Consider the following 25,890-nt stretch of genomic DNA (forward strand, 5'->3'; position numbering starts at 1 on the left):
CAAGATGAGCTTCCCAACCCCCTGAACCACGGTCGCCCCACAAACCACGGTCGCCCCACGACGGTTACTGGTTGGTTTATACTAGTTTTTCCTTTAGAAAACTCATAATTCTTTGTTTGATTTTAGAACATAGATGTTTAATTATGTAGATTTGAGAAACCACAGTCTGAACATCTTCTATATCTCTTGGCAACGAACATTCATTGGGTTCTTTAAACGAAAGCGTCGCTCCTTTACGACTTTATTTGTCCAGTTCCATCATCAAGTTTAGCTCGTCATTAATCATGTCTGACTCAGTATAAGATAGATTGTGTGCAGTCTTTCTTAAGTGGATGTCAGAACTATTTTCCCAACAATGCCCAAGAATACAATAGCAAACGGGATCCTGAATTAGACTTTTAAATGTTATGTAGAAGAAGTAGCTGCAAAGAAGCTTTATCTTTCTTCCTTGTTTCACACTGGGGAGAGGGTATAGTGAAATCATAAACACAGAAATAGGCCAAAGTGCAATAAAACTAGATGTTCATGTTATAAACTTAATGCTGCTGGTAAAACAATTAAAAAAACAGTGGCAGATAAGTTAATGAATAACGGTGTTTATTATGTGGCTTTAATTCAATTCAATAACATTTTTTATGTAGCATCAAATCACAACAGTTGCCTCATGGTGGTAAAGACTCCACAGTAAACTCCAAAAATCATACGTCCCCCTTCCCCCTTTGAGCAGGCATCTTGGCAACAATGGTAAGGAAGGAAAGACTTCTGTCTTTTATTTTGTCTATAAAGCTACTGTACTGTAAGTGATTCTCATTTCTTATGGCTCAGTATGCTCACCAGTCTCACTGAAACCACGAAAATGTTTATCTGTAACCCAGCTGCTTCATCGCTGTAGCACAGCCAGCTGAACTCACTCATCACAGGCAGAAAGATCCAGGTCAGTGCCACCGCACACTGTACAGACCACCAAGGGGACTTAAAGCTCAACGCTCTCCCAACGATAGTGATCTAAAACACACTGCTTGCTATTAAGAGACCTAAACTCTGCGCTCTCCTTTACATCTTTCTTGGTGTTGAAATTTGTGGGATGATGACACTCAACTTGCATGTTCGGGGGCTTTTCCACACCAAACCACAGTCACTGTTTTCAGTTTTAGTCTTTAGACAAGTGGATGAGCATTTTAGTCATTTATCAGTATTATTCATCGAAAACCAAAAACATTTCCTTCCACTTACCCAATTCAAGGTCAGTTCGAGGTGAGGGATATGACATGTTGAATCTATCCCAGCTCTAATCATGAAAGAGGTGGGGTACATCCTGTGTGGGGCTAACACAGATAACTGTTTCCACTCACAATCGCACCTATAAACTCACAAAGGCACAGTGAAACCATGCACACTCTCAGTAAGAACACACAGGCAAATATGATCCTATTTTAAGCTGTCAAATTTTAGTGAGCCTAAAATAGGTCTAGTGGATTAGAACACAGGGTACACATATCTGTGAGGCAACAATATAAACCACTGCCTTGCAGTGTCACATGTCAATCTAATCAAATCATGTTTTGTCTTTATAAACAAAGGAAACCTTTTATATTTTGGCAGATTTTAGTCTAACACTGATTGATATATGGAACATTTATACTGTCCTGAAGCAAGGTGCTTTATAAACAACATGCTTAATTCACCTATTCACAGCCAGTTATACAAGCACTATTTCTATGCAGAACTGCTTGCTATCTAACATTCACACACATTCATACCCTGATGGATGCATCACAGAGCTACTTCGGTTTATTATCTTGCCCAATGATATTTGGCATGTAGACAGGAGCAGGCAGGGATCAAACCACCAACCGATTGGTAGATGATCTGCTCTGCCTCCTGAGCTGAAAAAAAAAAAAGAATACTGTACTCATAAATATACTACTCGCTTCAAGTGCCATTACCTGAACCGAAGTCAGGGCTCTTACACACAAAAGGATACATTAAAATGCTTATGTATTCAGAATATTGTCACAATTACTTAGTGTCAGAAGATTAGACATCTGGAATCCTGACAATGAAGCAGCTAAACAGCAACAGGTGGCTATAAGCTAACATTATGGCAGCTAATGTTAGGCTAGCGCTCAAATATGCTTCCTCTCTGATAAACAGCTTGATTAAATTCTCACATTAATTGAGAATTCATGTCCAAGTCCAACAATGCTGTGCCTTAACGTTAGCTAACACGGCACAGCAGAGCACAGCATGAGAAAACAGAATTCAGCTTACATTCTGCAATTTGCTGGCATTCATTAGCGATCGTGATCAGACCATTTATAGGGCCACAGTTCGTTAGTTTAGCTTGCTTTTTACATTACGTATGTGAAATGTGACACGTGTTTTGTCTGACGTTAACAGCCATTCACATAACTACATCTGAATGTGTGTGTGTGTGTGTGTGTGCGTACACATGCGCATGCTCAAGGATTTGGTAACAACAAAGGCTTCATAGAACATCTGTTCCTTTTAGAGATTAGTCTCAATTTTTATGTTGCAACGTTGGCTTGGCACGAAATAGCCGATTATAAGGGATCTCTGTTTGCAGCGCTAAATGTCTGCTGTTGTTTAGGAGGTTGGGGAAGAGTGAGGAACAGAACACAGTAGTACATCTTCAGTGCAAACGATTCCTTGTAAAGGGAATATAAGCCCTGTCTGCTTTTTGGAAAAAAAAAAAAAAAACATCACACATTGTTCTCCACTTGATACTGTGAATACTTCATATTCCACGATGAGTGGACTAAACTTAATGTCAGCTATCTAAAACCTGTTGTTTGTTACTATGCTTAATGAATAGTGAAGTCTGCCAAGGAGAAGTGAAAGCTCCCTTGGAAGGACGATAGGGGTTCACAACAAATTTTCAACTTGATCAGACTTTGTTTCAACTATTTATTCATTAGTTATAGTTGGACCGGACCTGGTGCTGTCTGACACTGTCCAAGTGTCAGGAAGAAATGGCAGAAATACTAACAGCAAAAGATGATAAGTCTAAAGAAATATTTAATTTAAAATGAAGAAAGAAGTGTGTTTTTTTTTTCCTAAAAAGGAATTACATTCCCTGTGTTATCAGTTCAAATGTCATACCACTGTCAGCAGTTTGTAATGGGTGGGTATTTCCCTTTCTCATACACAACCCACACACAGACCTCATGATATGACCCATTCATGTTTCCTCACTGGTACTCTCTATTGTTGGAATTTGCAGTAGAATACACCACCTAGTGGAAAAGACAACCTCCTCTCATTACAAAGCTGAGACTACAAACACAAACGCCTTTAATGTTTACATTTAAATATCTTGCGCACTCACACTATAGTTCACAAGCTGTGACAGGAAAATTGAATTCCCATGCTGATCATTTTTATTGTTCTGCCACATATCCAGTGTTAAAAAAGCAATAACCGCACGCTGTGATAAAAGGAACACTAAAACGGAGGTCAGTCAGTAGCTAAGTTTCTCCCTTCCTGCGTCATATTCTTTAATTGCTGCTGCTGATGATCACAGGAAATGCCACTAAAGTGTTTATGGCTCTTTCGCATCACTTCCAGTGGAATAGCAGTCCCAGCAGGGCTGTGCTGGGACATCAGCTTGTCTTCTTTTGAGCTGTCTGCTCCATCTAATCCACTGCTAGAGCCACTCATCTGGAAATTATGAGTCACCTCTTTTTTAACCAGGTCCTCCAGGTCTGAAGAAAGAACAAAGGAATGTTTTTAAAGATATTATCTCACCCAGAGAACTGATTCATGCAGATGACCCTTTTATTTCTTTTCTCTTTTTTTGCTAGTTGGATATAAAAGAAGATTTACAAGTAAAGTGTTGGGTAAAACAAACATGAAGGCTTCCACAAACTTGAGCACGCTCCTGTGCATTTTAAATAAATTCATTTGAAGTTTATGAAAACGCATCAATCTTTTAGAAGCTGTAGTCAAACACTAATCAATATATATTTATGAGGAGAACATTTTTTCTAAATAATAACCTAGAAAAGGTCATCGCTGTACCTTTGATAAATGACAGAATCACTTAAGAATTGTATTTTCTATTAATTTGGATTATCTTTATCTAATATTTGATGATCTGAAACATTTAAGTATGAGAATCAGGATGAGGAGTTTATCACAGCACATCACTTTGATTTGTGATGTGTTAAATCAGTCTGTGATTCCCAGCTGATTTAAACAAATATCATTTTAAACATGGCATGACTGATCTCAGCTCGTGTTCATATCACTCTCTTCTCATTACTTACACTGGAGTACCGTCCTGTTGACAAGCGTATAGGCTTGGATGGGGTTCCTGCTCAGGTCAATGTAGTAGTAGAACTTCAGCTCCTTAGGGTACTGAGAGTGGGACAGGCTGTGAAGCAGAGGAATCATCCTATTGGACATGGGTCCCTCTGTCAGTACCTGGTGCATCATATAATTACACCAATCATCCTGAACAAAATTAGGAGTGATAAGCAGAGCTCGTAAGTGACTGTTCTCCACTGCCTGACAAAACTCGGTGCAAACTGCACCTCCTGGACAGGCGTCCCTCTGCCACAGAAAGCATCTGAGGCTGCGGGGCGAATCCTCAAGGAAGGAGACCAGGCGTGTGGCCTCTTCAATGTCACTTTGGGCGCTGCTGTGACAAACAAATAGGTCATACTTTCTTTTCCATCTCAACTCACAACTGAGAACAGTAGGCAGCTGCCGTGGTTTCGAGGGGGTCCCCCCGGGTGATGATGACAGCGACGACGAAGAGCACGATGGTAATGTAGATGAGGATGATGTTAATGCACCACTAACAGAAGACACTGAACCTTTTGTGGCTTCTTTATTGTGTTGCTTTGATAAAGATCCTCTCGATTTCAAGAGTTTCTGGAACCAACCTAAAGGAAACAAAAAGATTTTAAGGTCGATTTGTTTTTCTTTTTAAGTATAAAGATTTCCTGACATTCCACACAACTTATGAAAAATCGTGTGAATAACAGTAGATATTTTTGTCACACGTGCACAAACAAATCCTCAAAAGGATTCTGATCAGATTTACACTGAAAGAAGTGACCAGAACTTTTTACTTACCGTGCATGTTGCTGAGGTCGTCATGGTTGTTCAAATCGTATCCAAAGTACTTCTGACAAATAGATATAGATAGTGATAGATAAATAGATAGTGTTGAATTCCATCGGTGGGAGCTTCTAAAAATCCAATTTCTCCACTCTTTAAAAACATCGCAACCCGAGGCTGTAGCCGAAAAGCAAACTCACACAATAGCAGCAAAGAGAAAGTCACTGATATCACCATAAAATGAGGAAGTTAGAGACTGCTGGAAGGGATGTCTCAGCATGTGCAGTCGAATTTCAAATGCAAAAACTGTCAGACTTCACTGATCACCTTATTCATCGCTGTAAACTGACATTTGTCAAAAAAAAATATTTTGCTTTTTTTTAAACAATATGATAGAAAAAACTGATCTCATAAAGAACAAAATGAAGTGGGAAGCATGAAGACAAGGTGGGAAATGTTAATAGGCCTAACCATGTCCACAAATCTATTTCTGTAATCCATGTGTTACTATGGTTTGCATTTCCAGCTTCACCATGAAGGAAGTTAATAAAACCACTGTTATATATTTAAACAAGAGGAAGTTTGGGGTGACAGTAAGCCTCAACCGCCCCCCCCCAACACACACACGTTATTTATGAAAAAAAGTCCTGTACTATGTTAATTGTGGTGGGGGGGAACCCTCATTTGGGCTTTTCCCACATTTCAGCATTTTTGAAGTGTGGGAAAATTTCAGTATAATTGGTCTATTAAAATTTGAGTAGCAGGGTCCATATGAGTGCACCAGAGGTGGGCGGGTTTCGTGCATCTGCCCGCATAGCAACCACTGCAAAATGATACCATGTACTTTTTTGCCCCTCAGAGGCATGAGCTTTCACACTTTTTTCCCTTCTGCTATGCCACCTTTTGTTACACTTTAAGGATATTGGCATTTTTGGGTTGTCTCAAGTCCCAGAACATGAATTCTCTAATCATTTAAAGTAACTGAAAAAATATGGTAATAGCTAGCCAGTAAAAACTAAAAAGAAAAAAGATTTTAAAGATTTTAAAAAGCAAAGTAACTCATCATTACACATCTATACATGTTTCAGAGTTTCAGTCAGTAAAATAGTTGCTTTGGTTTGGTTAATCTCCCCTGGAAATGGAGTTTGTAATCAGTTCTGTCTGTCTGTTAGCAGTCTAGCATCCATTATTTTCATTATTTTCATTTTTTTTTCTTTGATGGTAGATACCAATAACAGTTCCACCTGATTTAATTTTTGTTGAAATCTGGTCAAGTTCACACCTAATGTGAAAATCAGCAAAAATTTTGTATTACTCACAATTTTTCCAAATCCAGAAAATTTATCTCCACAGATAAAACTCTCTTTATTAGTTATGCACATCAGGAGATCCAGGAATCTGGAAACAGCGAAAACAGGTAAGGCCAAAAAAAAAAAGTAGTGTGATGGACTGAATCACAAGTGTTGGTATCTCACAAACACCCACACTGATAGATAGAAGAGATAAAGAATAAGGAGAAGAAAGACAGATAAAAAGGATGAGCCAGCACTATCTTGTCTATTTAGTATTTTTACTACACTGTGTTAAACTGGGAAATGGGTGAAGGTTTAATTTCTATCGCCATCAACAGCATATAATTTCCTAGGCCCTAGAACCTGTAGAGAAACAGTTTTCTTGTATATTTACAGTACAGTTTGTAGTACTACATGTATGCACATAGGAAACATACAGACCAATCACGTGCATTGTAACTCATCACACATGAAGCTACTCAGCCAATCATTTAGTTTCTTCAGTGCAACCCTGCGAACACGTGTGTGTGCAAACAGAGAAGTCTGAGAGGAGATGAAACGCAGAAGTCCAAAGACAAAAGTAAAAGCAACAGAGAGAGAAAAGCGGTCGGTAAAAGCTGTTCTTAATAATTCTTGATGTGACTGAGGATAAAGAAGATGAAGAAACTTCTCTTTCCCTTTTTAAATGAAACATTTTTTATGACAAAAGCTCATTTATTTTAATTTTGAATGTAAAAGAACATTGTTCAATTTTATTATTATTCTATTATTATAGAATATCGAGTTCATGGTGAAATAATAAGCATAGTGCAAAGTATTATTTAACTGAATGTTTTTTCTTTTATTTGAGAGCCTGTTGTTTGACTACATACAGACACTGATACAACTATTAGGCTACCTCAATATATATTATATTGAATTATGTGTTACTTTGTAATAACCGAAAATATTATAAAACAATAATACTTCTGGACCTTAATTTGAGGACTTTTTCTTTAATTGGACTTAGATTAGCTTAGATTTTAATTGTCCTGTCTTCGGCCTATATTATTACTATCAAATAACACAATTATTTACCTGAAATTTCTCTTTAGGTAGTAGCTTATACTGAGTACTCAGGGAACTGTAGGGGAATTTTTGCTGGTTAACTTAACCCAGCTGTTTCCTCTTGGTGGTTTCATATTTACTTTTTTTGTTTCTCTTTTTGTCGTATGTCTGCTTGTCTGTACCATCAGTTGTTCATATATATATATATATATATATATATATATATATATATATATATATATATATATATATATATATATATATATATATTAGGGGTGCAACGATATTCGTATCGATATTGAACCGTTCGATACAGTGCTTTCGGTACGCATATGTATCGAACAATACAACATTTGTAATTTATTTTATCAACTTTCCTTCTGACAATGCTGTCTGTGTGGAGCGCTCAGTGAATCTGTGTTCGACTACTCCGCCTAGGCTGCACTGTCCAGCGCAGATCCACTGAGCGCTCAACACAGACAGCATAGTCAGAAGGAAGAGCACAGGGCAAGCTAGCGAGACAGAAGTTAAGCTCTCCTTGCAACAGGCAAATTGACCCTCATTCAGATCTGGCGTTTGGAATTATTTTGGTTTTCATGTGAAGTATGACCCTGAAGGTAAGCGAGTCATGGACTAAAGTAAAACAGTATGTTGGATGTGCCATGCAATGCTCAATTACATTGGTGTGAACTAGTGTGTTAGCGCAGTTAGCTCGTTAACGTGTTGGCCGTCTAGCCCCATGCACGGAGCGATCGGCGGTAGCTCGTTAACGGAGATTTGCCGTGTTGTGGCGTTAAGGTCATTTCAACGAGATTAACCTGAAAGCACTAGTGGGAACACAACGAATATGACTGCACATTTATGCCGACATCATCCTAGTGCAAAGACAAGTGGAAGCAGACAAAAAAAAAGCAAGCATGCTACTAACTTTAGCCGAGTCATTTAGACAGCTGTTAGCACATGATTCTCCTTATGCTGCTGAGAATATAGCCCAGAAGAAGCGGATAGTATAGCTTTTATTTTGGAAAGAGACATTTCTCTGTAATAAACTCTCTTTTCCAAAGATGAGTGATTCCTCAATCAGATACAGGGCTTGCAATATCGCTAGCCCGATGTCCCGGAGCTAGCGATTTTTTCAGTCGGGCTACCAAAATCCATCTCTGCCCTGCCCGTCGGGCTATTGTAGGAAGGAAAAATATATGTCAATGCTTTTGCATTCTTTCGGAAATGTAGCTGGGTAATTATGTCATTGGCATCGGTGAGCCACTGTCAATATGTGACATATTGAAGTCGCGTTTGAATTTGCGCTTGTTTTTTGCTTTCACTTTGCAATCGTGTGAACTGTGTATAGAGAGCGACAGCACTGATCTGTGAGTGATGATAATTTGTGCACCAATTCCTCTGACATCGTCTTATTAATCGTTAGCTTACTATGCAAACTATGCAAATCGAATTTCCCAGAGGAACCCACCCGAGGGATTAATAAAGTTCTATCTAATCTAAAAAACATGACAAGTGAAATCTCCCGCAGCTTAAACATGTGAGAGGTTGATCGTGCAGAGAATCGCTGAGCTTATGCGAGTGCGTGTAAAAGCATTTCAGTTCTGCTGAGCCAAATAAGACAGGTCAGGGTGAAGAAGTGACAGCCAAAGAAAAGCTTACCACAAAACGGAGAAGTTATGACAAATCAGACTATAAGGCAAAAAGAAAGTGCAGCTTTATGGTTTCATGGACAAAAGAATTTCTGTGGCTGCAATATGACGAGCTAAATAACCAGGGCTGCACATAAGTGGTCCGCAGGTGCGCATTCGCTGTCAAAATAAAAAACACGCACAAGGGTTAGGGTTAAATTTAAAAACTGTACTTTTGAGTTAAAATATATATTTATAATTTTAATAAATGACAAATTAAAAAGGCATGAACATTTTTTTTGTATCGAAAAAATATCGAACCGTGACACCAAAGTATCGAACCGAACCGAACCGTGAATTTTGTGTATCGTTGCACCCCTAATATATATATATATATATATATATATATATATATATATATATATATATATATATATATATATATATATATATATAGAGAGAGAGAGAGAGAGAGAGAGAGAGAGAGAGAGACATGCAGATGTCACAGCTTGTCACTCTTTTTTACCCTATAGGCAGGGATTAGACCAATTATACGGGGATCTCTGTCCAGAAGAGCGCAGTCCTAGGAACAGCTAAGATACTGCGCAGGACCCTCAAGCTCCCAGGCCTCTGATAGAGGACCTGAGCTTGAAGGGGGTGAGCAGGGAATTATTATATATGTATATATATATATGCTTGTTTTTATTACATTTTTAATAAATGGCAGGTTGGTTCATCTGCCTCCATTTCAGCTCTTACCTCCACTATCTCTGTATATGTCCAAACTACCTCAGCCTAGCTTTTTTTCACATTGTCTCCAAAGCTTCCAGCCTGAGCTGTACCTCTGATGAACTCATTTCTAATCCTGTCCGCCCTGGTCACGCCAAATGAAAGTCTTAACATCAACTTTTTGTCAGTACCCCCATCTCCAAACCATACATCATAGCAGGTCTCACTTCCAATTTACAAACCTTTACTTTCCTCGCTTGCTGAAATCCTCTTGCCACAAATCTCCACTGACACTTGTCTCCACCCATTCCACATTTCCTGTACTTTTCTTGACCTCTCTTATGCACTGTCTGTTGTTTTAGATGGTTGACCCCAGGAATTAGAACTCATCTGCCTTCAGTACCTCTATTCCTACAGCTTCACAGTTACACTCGCCTCATTCTCATTCGGACATGTAATCTGTCTTGCTTCTACTGGCTTTCATTCCACTTTGCTCCAGAGAACATCCCCCCAGATACATAAGAGATGGGTGGATCGCTGGTATTATACCAGTGCTGTCGTTGGTATGGGATTGACGCTAGTGTTATGTTGTTTGTAACCTCTAAGTTTAGTATATAACCCACTTAATTGCTTTAGATAAATTATATTTTGGGAATGAAAAAATATATCTCAACGTGTCCTTTTTATTATTATTATTATTATTATTATTATTATTATTATTATTATGATAAAAATCACATTAATGAATAAATCATGTATTAATTTATTCATTAATGTATTTATTTAGTTATTTTTATAGCCTATAACACATTTAAACAACAGAAGTTGACCTAAAGAGACAGGCCCAATACAAATTATTTTTACAGGTAACTGGTAAAAATATTGGCATTGGTACTGGTAAAATAGACAGGAAAACACTACCGGTTCATTGAAATGAACACTGCGCAAGCGCAAACCTCAGCAAAAAAAAAATGCCGGAAGTCAACATCACTTCCTGATCGTGCCTCTGACGTGTCTAAAACAGTTTTTTCACTGGTAGTGGGTTTCACTCCTGGGGCATTTATTATCAGTTTAAGTATTATCCGGTAAGAGTTCGTGTTCTGAATGGCAGGCAGGAGCCGTTAAAACGACACTGTATTTTATAAACCCAGGGCTCTCTTTCGCTTTTATCCACATATCTGTCTGTGTTTTTATTTAAACCAGGTACGTGCTTAGAAGATGCTAGACTTCTTCACCATCTTCAGCAAAGGGGGGATAGTGTTGTGGTGTTTTCAGGGAGCCGGTGTCACTGAATCCTTCACGGGGCCGGTCAACGCTTTGATCCGCTCGGTGATCCTTCAGGTGAGCCTCACGGCTAGCTGCTTGTGGCTGTTGTCTTTTTATCCAGCTCTCTGTAACAAGGGGCCAGCTAATGCTAGCACTAGCGGGTAGCTCATGCTAGCACTAGCTTATGGCGTAGCGATCAACTAAATAAGCTTCTTCTGGGCTGTGTGCCCCCCCGCATACCACTCATTCATATATAAGTTTAATATTTCCTGTGCTATAGTGACGTAATTTAGGTGGTTGAAAACACACACAGCGATAGCTGCAGTAGCAAAAGCTCCCGTTTACATGCTGTTGATGTTCTTTTTTTTTTTCAGGAGCGAAGTGGGAACAGTTCGTTTAGTCATGGGGGCTTGAGTCTTAAATACAAGCTCGACAACGAGTTTGAGTTGATTTTTGTGGTAAGTCGTTCATATAAGTATTGAATGAATAAAAAAAAAAATCAGGTGGGGATAGGTGTTTGTGTTTTATATGTGTTTATGATCATTACCTTTTTCTCGTTTCACCTGTGCATCTCTAGGTGGGTTTTCAAAAGATCCTGACGCTGACATATGTGGACAAGTTTATAAATGACGTCCAGCTTCGCTTTAGGGATCGCTATAAGAATGAGCTGGAGCAGAAGGGAGCTTTAAAGCTGCTCAACAACAGCTTTGAGTTTGAGAATGACTTCAAAGTGCTTCTCAGGTAAAGAAACAAAATAATTTCCATAATAAACACTTAGGTACCAAACAACACACAGGCCAATGTCTGTAGGTAGGCATGGAAATGTGCAAATAATGTTATTAGTAATATAAAGCCAATTCATTCATTGTCTTCCGGTAATCCAAATTCAGATTGTGGTGGCAGCAGGGTAAGCAGGGCATTCCAGATGTGATTCTTCCCAGCCACACTTTTCAGTTCTTGGGCGATTGCACAAGATATAAATCTCTCCAGCGGGTTCTGAGTCTACCTTAGAGTCTCCTTCCATGCCCAGAAAACCACCAAAGGGAGGCGCCCAGGCGAGATCCTAACCAGATGCCTGAATCATCTCAGCAGCTTTTAACATGCAGGAGCAGCAGCAGCTCTACTCTGAGACCCCCGCAGATGTCACAGCTTGTCACTCTTTTTCACCCTATAGGCAGGGATTATACTTTCCACAAGTCTGCTAGAGTTCGCTTGGGTCCCACTGACACAGTTTTCGTCATCAGATGGCTAACATGAGGGTCCACTTGGACGTTTGCGTACTTGCCCGCGTTACTGCTGAGGCTGCATCAAACTATCTGCCCAACTTGCACTCTCTTTCCATCCCTCATAAATACTTGAACTCCTTTGCTTTATGTTTGGGAACATAAAGCCAATTCAAATTTTATTTTAGCAGCAATCAAACTCAAGTCTGTCTTGATAATGGCCAAAATATGTTTGTAAATATTTGTTTTACATGCCACATAAGAAATATGATCAAAAAGCTGTGAGATTTAATAGTTTTGTTGTATGTTTGTTTTATTAACTTAGAAAAAGTGAAAGATGCATCCCTGACAGTTTCTTTTTGTTATTACCTATGTTGACATATATTAATTGTTTATCAAAAGTGTGGCGGAGGAGAGCAGTAAAGCTCGAGGCCCTGCCGGGATGCGGACCTTTGAGCAATCTGGGAAATCTCAAAAAACTGTGAAGTCAATGATTGAGACAAAGGGTGGGGACAAAGGCAAGGAACAGGGTGGCAAGAAGAATAAAAATGCCAAAAAGGAGGGTAAGTGCTCTCTTTCGGTTATAAAAAGCAAACTCTAAATGGGTAAGGGTAACGTGATTTCAAACTCAGTTCACTCTAATCCTTTCCAGCTCCTGCAGCTCAGCCTGCCAAAGGGGATCAAGACAAGGCCTCAGCCTCTGGCCAGAAGATGGTGGAGAATGGTAACCAGAGCCTGACTGCTGAGGAGATCTTGCAAAAGAACAGAGAGGAATTCTTCCGTAAGCACAGGCCAGGAGCTTCTGAAAAACCCAGGTAAAGCAGCTGATACTTCCATGTAAAAGAGAGAGCAGGCCAAGAGCGATGTGTGTTTTAAAGACACATCTTGATGTCATTATCAATCTGTCCTGAATCCCAAGTTTATTATTTTTAATTGTTTCCTTATTATTTAAAATTCATTCATTTTTCTTTTCCCCAAAACTTATATTAAGTGTTACTTGTGTGTGTGACTGTCTGCTGTGTTGTGTTAGAGCCATGGTTTGATGATGATAATTGATTATTTTCTTTCCTCCTCGTGTGCAAAGCATGTTGAGACACTCATTTTTTTTAATTTTTTTTTATTCTGATCTCGTTCTCACAGTAAGTCGCCAAAGCCTCAGAAGCCAAAGGGGAAACAAAATCGTGTTTGGAACAATGGAGGCAGCAGCACCAGGGATCTGGACTACAGCGACAAGAATGGAAATGGTTCTCCAAATGGTGCCGAACAGAACCTGGAAGCACAATTTGATCCGGTATTTAGTGGTCTTTAATCTAACCACCTAGATCCCTAAGACATCTGCAGTTAGATTAATGTGATTAAAATAAGTGACGAGATGCCACATACTTAGTTCCTCGTTTGTTTTTCAGGAAATGCAGCCAGCCTCCATGAAGGGAGACTTGCTGTCTGTGGAATACGAGTCCAGTGATGAAGAGGAGATGGAGGAAGAGGATGAGGAAGTGGTCATCAGAGAAACAAGCAAGCCAAGGTATGAAATATTAGTTTTAGAGTATCAGGAATAACATTTTTAATGTTGTCTAAACTATAATTTGTGCATTTCTTTCTTTCGTTTTCAGTTCCAAAAAGGGTGGAGGTTTGTTTGGGATGCTGAAGGGCCTGGTGGGCTCCAAGAGTTTAACCCGGGAGGATATGGAACCAGTGTTGGAGAAGATGAAGGACCACCTGATCGGTATGAAGTCAGCTGCAGAAGGCATGATAGCCTGGTATTCGTTGTCTGGTATTCATTGTCCTCCTTTCTGATCACACAGCAAAGAATGTAGCAGCCGACATTGCCTCCCAGCTGTGTGACTCTGTAGCCAAAAAACTGGAGGGCAAAGTCATGGGCACATTCACCAGTAAGTACACATTATATACATAGCAAAGTATTGATTTGTAATTTATAGTATGGTTTAAGGATCATGTTTATATTCCTTCTTCCTCTGAGTGCACCAGTCCGCATGCTGGGAAGAGTAATAAAATTACAGTAATCCATTTTAAACATGAAGTGTATGTCAGAGCCTCTCATACTGATAAGTAAAGTCAATTAACTGCAACTCTTGTTGTTAAAAAAATAACTCTGATGATATGAATGCTGTAACAGTATGACCCCCTTGACTTGATTCACATACTTGGCCTTAACTGGCAATTCCAACTTATTCATTTCTTTTATTCATTGTAATTATGAATTGTGGTACTATGTTACTTTATGGTGTAATTATATTAAATACACTACATCTGTAAATGATGTTGTGCACTAGCACATATGGGTAACGCCGTGTGTGTGTGTGTGTGTGTGTGTGTAGCTGTGGCCTCAACAGTAAAGCAGGCCCTGCAAGACTCACTGGTGCAGATCCTGCAACCCAAGCGAAGAGTGGATATTCTGAGAGATGTCATGGAAGCACAGAGCCAGCGAAGACCTTTTGTCATCACATTTTGTGGTGTCAATGGAGTGGGAAAGTCCACCAACCTGGCAAAGGTGAATTGACATTGAAATTTTTCTGCTTGTTGGTAATTTGAGTAATTTACCGTGTCCTTGTAAAGGTAAACTTTCCTTTCCCTTGGTCTAGATCTCCTTCTGGCTGATAGAGAATGGTTTCACTGTGCTGATCGCAGCCTGTGACACATTTCGTGCTGGTGCCGTGGAGCAACTCCGCACTCACCAGCGCCGCCTGAACTCTCTGCATCCCCCCGAGAAGCACGGTGGACGACCTGTAGTCCAGCTTTATGAGAAAGGTTACGGGAAGGATGCTGCTGGAATTGCTATGGAGGCCATTGCCTATGGTAAAAAAAAAACAAAAATCTACTGTGGCATTAGTAAGGGGTTGCTGGTTGATGCCACACAGCACAGTGTGTTGTACCTTAGCTGTAAAGAAGGGATGTGGCACTTTTAATATTAGCATTGCACCCATTTCAGTATCACTTGTTCACCTTTCCACTTTTGATCCCTGTAGCCCGCAACCAGGCGTTTGATGTGGTGCTGGTGGACACTGCTGGACGTATGCAGGACAACGCCCCCCTAATGACAGCGCTGGCCAAGCTTATAGCAGTCAACATGCCTGACCTAGTGCTGTTTGTTGGGGAGGCTCTGGTGGGCAACGAGGCAGTTGATCAGCTGGTAAGATCACTCAGAAAGTTGAAATATTTTTTTTGTACATATAAGATGTAATAATTAGTTCATTTTCAATTTGAAGTAATACAACAGTTAGTTCATATCTGTATGAGTCATGCGATCAGCTGCTAGAGCTTTCAGTCAGTGTCTAACGCTACTAAAAAAAGAACTTGGTTAGGTTAAAAAAAAAATTCTATGTATTCAATTGTCCAGCAGAGGGCAGTGCTATTGCATTAAGCTGCTGTTTTGTTACACCCCTGCCTCTAGACAGCATTAGGTTGGAGATTTACATGTGAACTCTTTCCTCAGCAGTTTGTACCTGAACAACTCTGCTTTTGCTTCATGTCCATAGGTGAAGTTTAATCAGGCTCTGGCAGACCACTCCATGTCTGACAAGCCTCGCCTCATTGATGGAATTGTTCTCACCAAGTTTGACACTATTGATGACAAGGTATTTTATTCTGATCACTTTACCATTGGGGCCATCTCATTTCTGTGATTTAGAGAATATTTGAATGCAGTTTGGTAATTAGTTTGCAGCTGCTTTCTGCCTTGTGAATAATTTGCATTATTTCTCATTCGTCATCCTTCCTTCTATACAGGTTGGTGCTGCCATCTCCATGACTTACATCACAGGCCAGCCTATTGTGTTTGTGGGCACGGGGCAGACCTACAATGACCTGCGCAGCCTCAACGCCCGTGCTGTGGTCAGCGCCCTGATGAAGGCTTAAGTTGGCCGCATGTTCTTCTGGTTTATTCATCATTGCAGAGAAGCCTTTGCCACACTGCCACAAGATGTTCCAGCCCCGCTATAGCCCACGTTTCCATGCTGCTGCCCTGCGCCCCCTGCTTTTGGAATCAAATGAATGAACTAAATGTCTCACGCAGGATGTTATTCTTCCAGTAAAAGGACAAGTGTGCATTTGAAAAGACAGAACGTGTTGCATCAAAGCCAGAGGAGCCTCCCTTTGTATTATTTTTAAACATTTGGGCCAAATTTAGAAAGTACCTCAGATCAGCTTGTGTTCCGAAACGGTGAAGTCTCATTCAAATGATATAATTGCTGACTGGACCTAGGCTGTGCTATCGGTTTACTGGTTTACACAGTAAAAGCTTGGAAAAGAAAAAAGCTCCCTACCTGGCATTTGTCAGTCAGATTTCTTTCATCTAAATGAGGTCGGGTAGTGCGTGTTTGCTGGATGTGACATTTCAGCAGCTGCCTGTGCCTGAGGAAAGGTTAGTGACCACAGTGCCTGTCTGTCTCCTGTCTTCTCAGTTAACACTTCAATAATGTGGATACTTACCCACTAATTTCATGGCTTTGCAGAAGAAGAAGAAGCAGCCCCACTAGTCTAGTGGGGAAGACAGTTTATGATTTACAATAGGGTGGGTGTGAATACCAGCACTTATCAGGTTAGATGTTTTTTTGTGTTCAACAAGAAGAAAATCACGGCATAGAAAAATCAAGGTCGACAGGGCAGTGCATCAAGATTTCCTGAGCAAATTAACAGTTATGATCTAAAAGTCATCTCCCAGAGTTCCTCACCTATATAACACACAGTTAATTCATTGCCATTACAACATGAAGACTTTGATTCCCCAGTTTATAGTGGATGAAAAGCAGAAATCCATTTGTAAGTTTAGGTTTTTCTTGTTCTTACAGGTGTCCATAGATGTCAGACTACACTTCTTAGTGGTCAATTAAAGTTCTGTGGCCCTTTGACTTATTTCCCCCTCTGATTCATTCATCATTTGTAAGAGAAAATTGAAGTTTTAAACATTTCGGCCCCCCTTTAAAATGTGGTAGTGCAATATGAGAACTATAAAGAAAATTTGAGATAATTTATGAGAATGTAAAAGTTTCTAAATAAAGCTGCTATATGCTATGACAGCCTCTAAAGTGGCGCTCGTTGTACTTTGTGTTAGAGATGCATGTACGAAAGGACAGATGGAATACCAAAAGCTTTATTTTGAAAATGGTGCTTATTATTATAAATACTACATCAGAAAACACATGCAAGTATTAAAAGTACAAAAAGGGGCTTTTAAAGAACTATTTTTTTTTCTTTATTTTTAGCACAAGAGTGGCAAAGAGGTTGCTACTGCCGGGAACCGCTCTGATATGAAAACATCTGAATGTACGTTTTTACGACAGTCGTTACAGTAACTCGTCCCTTTCCCCACCAAGCAGTGTGCAAATCAAGTTTTCCAGGTTGTGGGATGAGCATGACTGATTCAATCTATTCACACAAGACTTAAAATCGAGAGCAGGGGTTGTGCATTAAGCTCAATGCGTATTTACTGTATGTTGAAAATTCAGCATAACAGCATGTTTAACTACTGTGGATTCACATGTAGTGTTTCTGTCGAACTGAAAGGGGAACATCCCATTCAGTTACCCGGATGCTTCCCACAAAGTGGATGTTCCAGCAACATTTAAATCCAGTATAGTAGGGGATGCCAGGCAAACTTTTTTCCCTTTTAGTTAAAAACGGAATGAGAAGGGAATCTGAAAAATAATGATGTAATTAAGGTTCCCCATAGATTCCTAAATGTATTCAACAAAATCAGACTTGATCTGTGAGTAAAGCTGTGGAAGAAAATGCATCTGTCAAGAGTATGGGGTTGAAAAGAAGTGGAAGGAATTGTCTGAAAAGCTTAAAAAAAAGTCAAAGAACATCTACTGAAATGATGCCACTGACAATTGTTAATACTGCCACACCAGTTTGTGGAAAAAAATACCAGTATTTTTTTTTTTTTTTTTTTTTTTGTAACTAAAATTCAAGACAGACTTGGATTTTCTACCAGCATACAGTCAGAAAACAGTTCTGAACAGGACGTTTAGTCTGAAAATGTCTTTAGCGAGAGGCCGCAGCTCCGAGCCAAAGAGACGAGTTCAGTCTTAACCTTGAAGGAGGCTTTTCTGTGTGTTAATACCGATCTGCTGTTCCTCTCCGTTCTGCGACGGGGATCCTGCGGATACACATTGAAAAGAGACAACGTGCAAAGAGTAAGCAAGTAAAATTTTATTTGTATAGCACCTTTCTAGATAAAAAGATCACAAAGTGCTTCACAAAGAGCCCACATTTATGATAGATTTTTGATAGATACTGACAAAGAAAGAACATCCATGACCTCTTTCCTGTCCTTATTTCTCATCTTGTGATAAACTGAAAGCTCTTTTATAGAGCCCCAGTGCTAAAATAATAAGAAAATTTGTAAATGTGATGGCCCCTTTAATGCAGATCATTCAAAGGCAGGCTAATGTGTTCCAATTCATTCTGCTTACCCCAGCCATTGGTGGACACGTCACGGTTGCAGATCTCATTGGCCAGCCTCTCAAAGTACTCAGGCAGGTCAGCGTACTCGTCTCCATAGGAGATGACCTTGATGCCCTTGTCAAGCATGTTGTCGCGCAGCTTCTTGAACTCTCCCACATCCTCTCGCCGCACGAGCATGAAGTGCTCGAGGTCCGACTTGTGTTTAACCGCCTCCAAGAACAGAGCCTGGAAGGTTGTGTCGTCTACTGTGCGGCCGCAGCCCAGAAAGACAAAGGATTTGGTCTCGTACAACTTCTGAATCTCACGCTGCAAAAAACACCCAGTGATAAAGCTGTATTATTTCATTCACAGGAGAACCTTTCAAATAAACTAGTGCACGTCCAGAGGAAAATTGTAAATCATTAAGATGTACACATATAAATGTTTACATCTTAAGCCAAAAAGGGGGCAGAAAGCAGTGAACGTTAGTGCCTACCATAACCTCAGTGTTCCTCAATACATTCTGATAGCCAGCAGGGTGCAGTACGATACCACTGGGGTTGGTGTAAACACCGTGGATATGCAGAACACTTAACCTCCGTTTCTCCTGAGCCCACTCCAGCACCTAGACACACAAGCACACACGAGTGCACACTTAACAGTCCATTGCACAAAATCCTGTTCTGGCTGGGAATGGAGCGCAATCACTGAGCAGCAGTGAGAGGATATTCGCCCTGATGGAGATGAGGCATAAATACCAGGACTGAGAGGCAAAGTAACGGGTCTCTCAGAAATCTCTGCTCACTCTGGCAAACTTGTGTTCTCTTTAAGAAACCACTCAGCTAAGTTTAAATGTGCTGGGACATAAATGATGGGCAGCTGAGAATTTGCAGAAAACTTATTTGGTACTTAAAAGAAACGTTTTGTACTAGAAAAACATGTGCTTCCTCTTCAGCCCACTTTAAAGCCAAAAATCAAATATTGTTCAATGATTAAAAATGGAAGTTAAACTTTCCTCCACCTGCCTGACAGAAAGGGCTCTTTCAGGTCAAAAGCCTCGTTTATTTTTTCTCCTAAACCGGCCAACGGGGAACTTCAGTGGAAGCCGGTGTCATAAATGTAACCAGAGCACAAGACAGTGCTCGGGGCAAAGTTTAAGCAAGATTTCAATTTGTCATTTATTTGTCTGAATTTTAGGGAGTCATACCTACAAACCTTCCAAAGTGCTCGTGGTATCACATGACGTTGGGGACCTTTGCCCTCATTTGAGAAAAAAAAAAAAAAAGACAAAAAACCCCCAAACAGCTGACGGCATCTATTGCAGCAAGAAAGATCAATCAATCACATTTCAAGTAATATTTACCTTCTTCTCATCTGTCAGGTCCAAAGACTCCAGCTTGGTGCCCTGATGGGCTGCATAAATTTCCAGCAGGTTGTCGAAGTTGGTAGTGAGAACGAGTGCGCCGCTCTCCATTAACTGCAGCACTGACCGCAGTAAGTGTTTCCCTGCGTGCTCCATCTTACACTCCAAATCATCAAACACTTCGTACAGGCAGTCCTTGAAGAACGTGGACCTTACATTACCTGTTCTCTGTTTAAAAAGAAAGAAAAAGGAAAAGCACGTTGTTATTAGTGGATAGTTTTTTGCCCAGTTGGGGCTTTTACTTCAAGATGTAGTAGGTTTGGAGACCTGTGTCTAGTTGCAACTGCTAAATGAGCATTTTAGACCAAACTTGAGCGCACCTTACTAATGTAGCCATGTGATTCAGGCATAACAAAGGATTTAAACTTGTCGTTAAAATGCCTCTCCTTGGCACAGCCCTTCACGATAATTTAAGTGAAACTTAGGTGGCGCTGAAGAATGAGATAGCTGGAAAAAACTGTCTAAGGCACATTCACTTACTTCTTCTAGTAACTAATAGACTTCACTTAAGTCTATTTAGAGATTACAGACTATGACTTAAACCTCATCCTCACCTGGTGAAGCTTTTAGTTTAAAAAAAAAAAAAAAAAAAAAAGGTGGAGGTGGGGGAACTGGGCTGCTAAGAATAGCTAAAAGACAATTCAGAAATGCACTGACCACTGTGATCCTAGGACAAGGAAATACTCCGCGGACTCTCACAGATTACAGCTCTAATGGGCTAAACAGCAGGAGTCCTTTCCACAGGAAGAAACTCATTATCCACATCCAGCGTCTACAGCACCCATCCTGACCGCCGTGTCCTTGGCCTGTCTCTGGTCAGGACTTACGTAATAACCAACTAAAGCACTCGAGACCAACTCTGTCTTGTAATTCTAATCCTAATTTTTTATAATGCACTTAGCAGCTTTACAAACAAAAACACTCACACTTTAATTTTTCAGGAGCACAGTAAGAGAGAGTTCAGTGGAAAAAATTTTTTTTACAAAATACTATGATTTGTTTTAAGTAGTCATTGCAATACAAATTGAAGATTAAACATCTCAGATTATGGTCTAAACAACTATCAAAATTACACGTCTTCCCTGAATTGAGCCAAACCTTTGGTCAGCACACTTGTAATTAGCCTCTTCACTGCCAAGGGTTTCAGGCCTAGACAGTCTCTTTAGGTTTTAACTTTGGATTACCCCCATTACAGACCGCAGCCACCCTACGAATACACAAATCCATGAAAGTGGGTTAAACTGTCTCTGTCTTATGTTATTGGAGGTCTCTGACACTATTACACAGCTGCTGAGTTCTGTCTAAAGCACTGTACAGCAGTTGCTCTGTTAGCCCAGAGCAGAGTAAAACTACAGTGTACATCTACCTAGCTCTAGTGCTAGCATGTGTGCTTCTCTTCACCAAGAGAAGTATTTGCACATAGGTTTTTGTGAATTAAATGCCTATAGGCATTTAACACTCATACAGACTATACATTACTGTGTGCTTGCACTAGACTTTAACTCTGCTTGAATGTGAAATCTGGGCTGTGGGGGTGGGAGTGGGGGACTGCTGGTTCACATTATTCTATGCTTGTTTTTTTTCCTCAGCATGTTAGACCCGGCTGTGTCTGTGGCCAACGGGAGTGGGCTGGTGTCTGCACGACTGTGGATTGAAATAAACACGATGGATAAAGCCATAAAAGCGCTGTTTGTTCCCTTTGTTACAACAGGCTGAGGGCTGAAACAAAGCGTGTTTTATCAATGTCAAAGGTGCGATGAAACATGACTAACACAGGAGGCAAACGGTATTAAGTCTTCCATCTGCCAGCCCAGCTCCAGAGCAGACTGGTTCAATAGTAAGAGAACTGAGTCACATGTAAATCTATCAATCTAGCAAACTAATGAGTCCAGCAAGCCGTGGTTTGGTTAAAAAAATAAATAAACTAAACATTGTTTTCTCACCTGCAGCCTCACACAGCCTGTGGGAAAAAATGATAGCAATGCGCTGCATTTAGACACATGGCACAGTAACCGTCTTCAAAAACACACAAGAGGGCTCAGGATCTGACTGTAAATGTTTTGTGTTCTTCTACACATAGTACACGCTGGCGGTTACACACAAATGTCAGGTTTATACGGTTGAATAATTTAGAATAATGTGACTCTACTTTGGATAAATCCTGAGCTCCAGCTGAGTCTCAGTCCTCCTCAAACAGATGAATTCACCTTTATCTTCAGCCTCCTCTCCTTTATCTTAACTGCCACACCCTTTTCAGAGATAAACACATATAGAACATGCACTTAGACTGTGTCATTTTTGTCAGGACATCACTGCATTCTGGCAGTACCACACCTCTTCTGTGCAGTGTGTCACTGAGCCTGTGAAAGCTCGTAAGGTTACTGTTATGATTAGGTGGTCAGGTAAAGGGAATTCCTGACAGCTTGGGTAACCTTGATTGGCTCATCATAACATTTCAGGTGTTATTAACCTATGATATTTACCTTTGATGTTTTACATATCTCAAAATATTATGCTTTCATCAGTCATCACTGTAAAGGGTAAATGGACTGATTCTTTTCTACTCAAAGCAATTTTGAAAGGAAAATACTTCCCACTCAACAGGTCAGGGAAGATCTTGTCACATTTTTTTTTATTTGTAGCCTTGCTAGCAAAATATTTTTTTACAAGGGCGACCGGTCTGGGCTGCTGGAAGTTCAGTTTAACATTCAGGCTCTTACTAAGAAGCAGTTGCATTATGTGCAGAATGTGGTTTGACATTGAGCTGTTAAACTAAGAAAGACTTTCAATGAAGAAAGTGTGGTTTGCTCCAAAACATAAATGGTGTGTGGAGTGTGACAGATGTGCAAGACACCCATGTTATACTGGAGATACTGCAGCAGCATTTCTGAATCTTATTTATATGCTTTTATCTTTATCCTACTCTCTTTTTGTATATAACATATATAATGTTTGTATTTAGAAATGATTGTAAGCTGTGGGGTTTTTTCCCTTTTAAACAGCATATTAGCTTGTTGCAGATACATTTGTATCCTTTACTCTCTACCTTCCCGTCACCTGTGAGATTTCCTTTATTCTAACGTGGCATATACCCCTCTAGTATTAATCCAGAAGTTTCATATATCAAGTCAAACTTCTGCTTTCATTTCTGCATTCTGACACAGAAGTTATTACTAACATTAAAAACGGGAACAAATCAAAAGTCAAAATAAAAAAAACATGGATGCACTTCCAAACTGGCACTACTTAACTAAACATTTTAAAAGTCAAAACTGTTCCAATATAAAGCACCTGGAGGCAGTCAACATAGCTTGTTCTATTACATATGCAAATAATTTCAAAATGACTGAATAAATGTTTGCCTGTATTGACTTTTGTGGGGTTTTTAAAAAAAAACAACAATCCACATTAAACCTTATGTTATAGGCTATAGAGGTTTTAACCTCTTATGATCTCTTATGTCAAGCCACAGAAGCTGAAACAAAATGTCTCCAGCTGGGGAAAGCACACTAAGCTGCCAGTCTGTCTAACATGTGTTAGTGTGCATGCAACAGGGAGGTGTAGGAAAGAAAGCCGAAGAGGAAAGGCTCAAGCAGGCTTACCGGGGAAAGTTTCTGAATGAGGTCATGGGCCACATGCACCAAATTCTTGTCTTCCTGCATGTGCTTCTGGAACCGGCGATTTTCCTCTTCCTCCAGTAGGTCAAAGTCATTGGCTGCATCGAGCAAGGCCTGGATGAGGCCCTTCCAGGAGCGGAGAGCAGGGACCTGAGGGGCCACTGCAGAGCTTACCCCCGTACCAATCACCAGGACAAGCTCGGGGGCTCGCTTAGTCTTCAGACTGGGCAGCAGTTTCCTTTGGGGTAGGCAGAGATTGAGTGACGATGGTTCCCAAGATGGTACTTCCCAAATCCTTCCGACAGCATGAAGGTTAAACAAACTATTTTCAAGCCCACTAACATGCAGTCGGACACTAAACCATACCTTTTATGTAGGGCCCGCAAAAATTAGGAACTCAAAAAAAAAGAAAAGAAAAGATTTTAATCAGCCCTGTTGATGAATTAGTTATAGTCATAGCGTGCAGCTGGCTCTAAAGCAGCATCTGAGCTTACCTGGGCTTTTTAGCATTGGAGTCTGCATCCTGAGAATCCACTGCAGGCCGCTTCTCAGTTTTCACTGCTACAACAGAGGCCATTCAGCTCCTGTAATGAAAACATGATCAATTAAGAGCCTCTGTGCAGTATGTTTAGGGAGTGACTAGTTAACCAAGCAAAACACAACAAAACAAGTCTGGACCCTAAATGGGAGTGGTGTGTGAAGCTTTCTGAAGAATCTAATTACACTGAATCCTACCAGAGCAGTAGAAAATACCTGTCAAAAAAGGGGGGAGGTATGTCAATCAATGTAGCCTGCCTTTGTTCTTGTTCCGCATGTCCCTGTTCTGCTCTGCAAACAGTAAATTACTTATTCATTTCCTCCTGCAAGCACACCTTACCTCAAACCTTCAGTAAAGCTACTGTACCTGGAAAGTAGGAGTATGACATAAGCTAGTCATTAACTAGATAACAAGAACATGTAACTTGTTCTCTTTTTATAACTCCAGCTTTAATTCAAAGCTCCACCGGTTCAATATCAAACCATGAGTAATTAGTAGTAATTACTAATTAACCTATGGCAGTTCGTCATGACAACATTAATTTCTGAAGACACAACTTCGGTGACATTACATACAATCGATTACGTGTTACGGCGTCATTTAACAGCTAATGCTACGGTACATTGTTCAGTATTGATAGCTTACTCACCTTGGTACCGGTATGGTAATGCCCACTGTTTACTTCGGTTAAAGTGGAAATCCTCTTAATGCGAACCAGGCGAAAGTTAGTCCTTTGTAAAGTGAAATAGCTCGGAAACTGATCTGAATTCGAAGCTTTTAGGTTTTCAGTGGTGTTTAAGCCAACCCGGTAAAGTTACAGTATAGACAGTGTCTTTTACTAAACAACCTAAAAATGTAACGAACTGGCGACGTCAGTTAGCTACAGTTAAAACGTTAACTTCCCTGATGTTCTGAGCCGAGTTACCTTCTAGGTGTTTTTAAAATCCTGATTTAGCCTCCTGTTTACTTGTCATGATGATTGTAGAGCATTTAAATCCGCTATCCGATATAAACCAGTCCTTCTAGATAAAACTTATGTCACTTATTCTTCGGAGCAGCGCAAACAGCACAAACGTTACCGGCTCACACCGCTTTTCTACACATTGTCACTCTCTTAACTTCAGCGGTACCGTTGAAGTCGCCGCCTGCTGAGAAGTGCACCGGGTCATATGATGCCTTCATGTGCTGAGCGAATGGCTCCGCAGTCTTTATTGATGCGAGGCACACAGATCAACTCACGCATCGTTGTAGCTATCGGCTAAACGTGTCGAAAAAAGCACCCAGTCTACAGAGGTGTTGAGTTTTTTCTTTTTTTTTAAATGCAAGATAGGTGAGGCTCTACTTTGTTTCAAACCAAAGATTAGGGCAATTTCATTTTTTAAATATACTATGCTTTGATAGTTATATCGACACGGTAATGTACAAATAGATTTCTGACCTCCACGGCAGCCCAGGTATAGTAACAAGTTTTATTTAAGGAAAAAAAAACCAACAAATGGACCTGCTTTAAAATTCAAACCCACAAAGGGGAGATTTACAAAGAGCATTTGAAAGCAGCAGATTTTCTGAGCTTTTCTTCCCGTGTTACGTCCAGCTAGGCAAGACGTCTCTGTACTCTATACAGATGTTAT

General features: G+C 40.1%; 3 protein-coding genes across 4 annotated transcripts; 1 reads left to right on the top strand and 2 right to left on the bottom strand.

Moving 5' to 3' along the window:
• Positions 1-567: 567 nt before the first annotated feature.
• tirap (toll-interleukin 1 receptor (TIR) domain containing adaptor protein) lies at positions 568-5,292 on the bottom strand. Its single transcript, XM_085244765.1, has 3 exons — positions 5,104-5,292; positions 4,290-4,910; positions 568-3,725 (listed from the first exon to the last, which is right to left on the bottom strand). The coding sequence occupies exons 1-3, from the start codon at positions 5,108-5,110 to the stop codon at positions 3,478-3,480; spliced, it is 876 nt and encodes a 291-aa protein (XP_085100891.1). The 5' UTR covers positions 5,111-5,292; the 3' UTR covers positions 568-3,477.
• Positions 5,293-10,751: 5,459 nt separating this feature from the next.
• Positions 10,752-17,321, top strand: srpra (SRP receptor subunit alpha). The gene is made up of 15 exons (XM_085245590.1): positions 10,752-10,872; positions 10,991-11,128; positions 11,428-11,511; positions 11,631-11,794; positions 12,679-12,839; positions 12,929-13,091; positions 13,417-13,567; positions 13,683-13,801; positions 13,890-14,002; positions 14,082-14,168; positions 14,616-14,788; positions 14,880-15,093; positions 15,264-15,427; positions 15,774-15,872; positions 16,024-17,321. Exons 2-15 carry the CDS (start codon positions 11,006-11,008, stop codon positions 16,150-16,152), a joined length of 1,944 nt encoding a protein of 647 aa, XP_085101716.1. The 5' UTR covers positions 10,752-10,872; positions 10,991-11,005; the 3' UTR covers positions 16,153-17,321.
• Positions 17,322-17,398: 77 nt separating this feature from the next.
• On the bottom strand, positions 17,399-25,431 carry siral1 (SIR2 antiphage like 1). Of its 2 annotated transcripts, XM_085245592.1 has the most exons (8): positions 24,909-25,431; positions 24,475-24,549; positions 24,216-24,305; positions 23,707-23,959; positions 20,045-20,272; positions 19,178-19,306; positions 18,711-19,008; positions 17,399-18,394 (listed from the first exon to the last, which is right to left on the bottom strand). In XM_085245592.1, exons 3-8 carry the CDS (start codon positions 24,296-24,298, stop codon positions 18,324-18,326), a joined length of 1,062 nt encoding a protein of 353 aa, XP_085101718.1. In that variant the 5' UTR covers positions 24,299-24,305; positions 24,475-24,549; positions 24,909-25,431; the 3' UTR covers positions 17,399-18,323. The 2 variants fall into 2 exon arrangements, with proteins under 2 accessions (XP_085101718.1, XP_085101717.1); XM_085245591.1 differs by lacking the exon at positions 24,475-24,549 and having other exon boundaries at positions 17,400-18,394; positions 24,909-25,430.
• Positions 25,432-25,890: the final 459 nt, after the last annotated feature.

The sequence above is a fragment of the Mchenga conophoros genome, linkage group LG14, assembly GCF_057382185.1.
Source record: "Mchenga conophoros isolate Kocher_MC1m ecotype Shallow Benthic linkage group LG14, M_conophoros_male_GT1.1, whole genome shotgun sequence".
Taxonomy (NCBI): Eukaryota; Metazoa; Chordata; class Actinopteri; order Cichliformes; family Cichlidae; genus Mchenga; species Mchenga conophoros.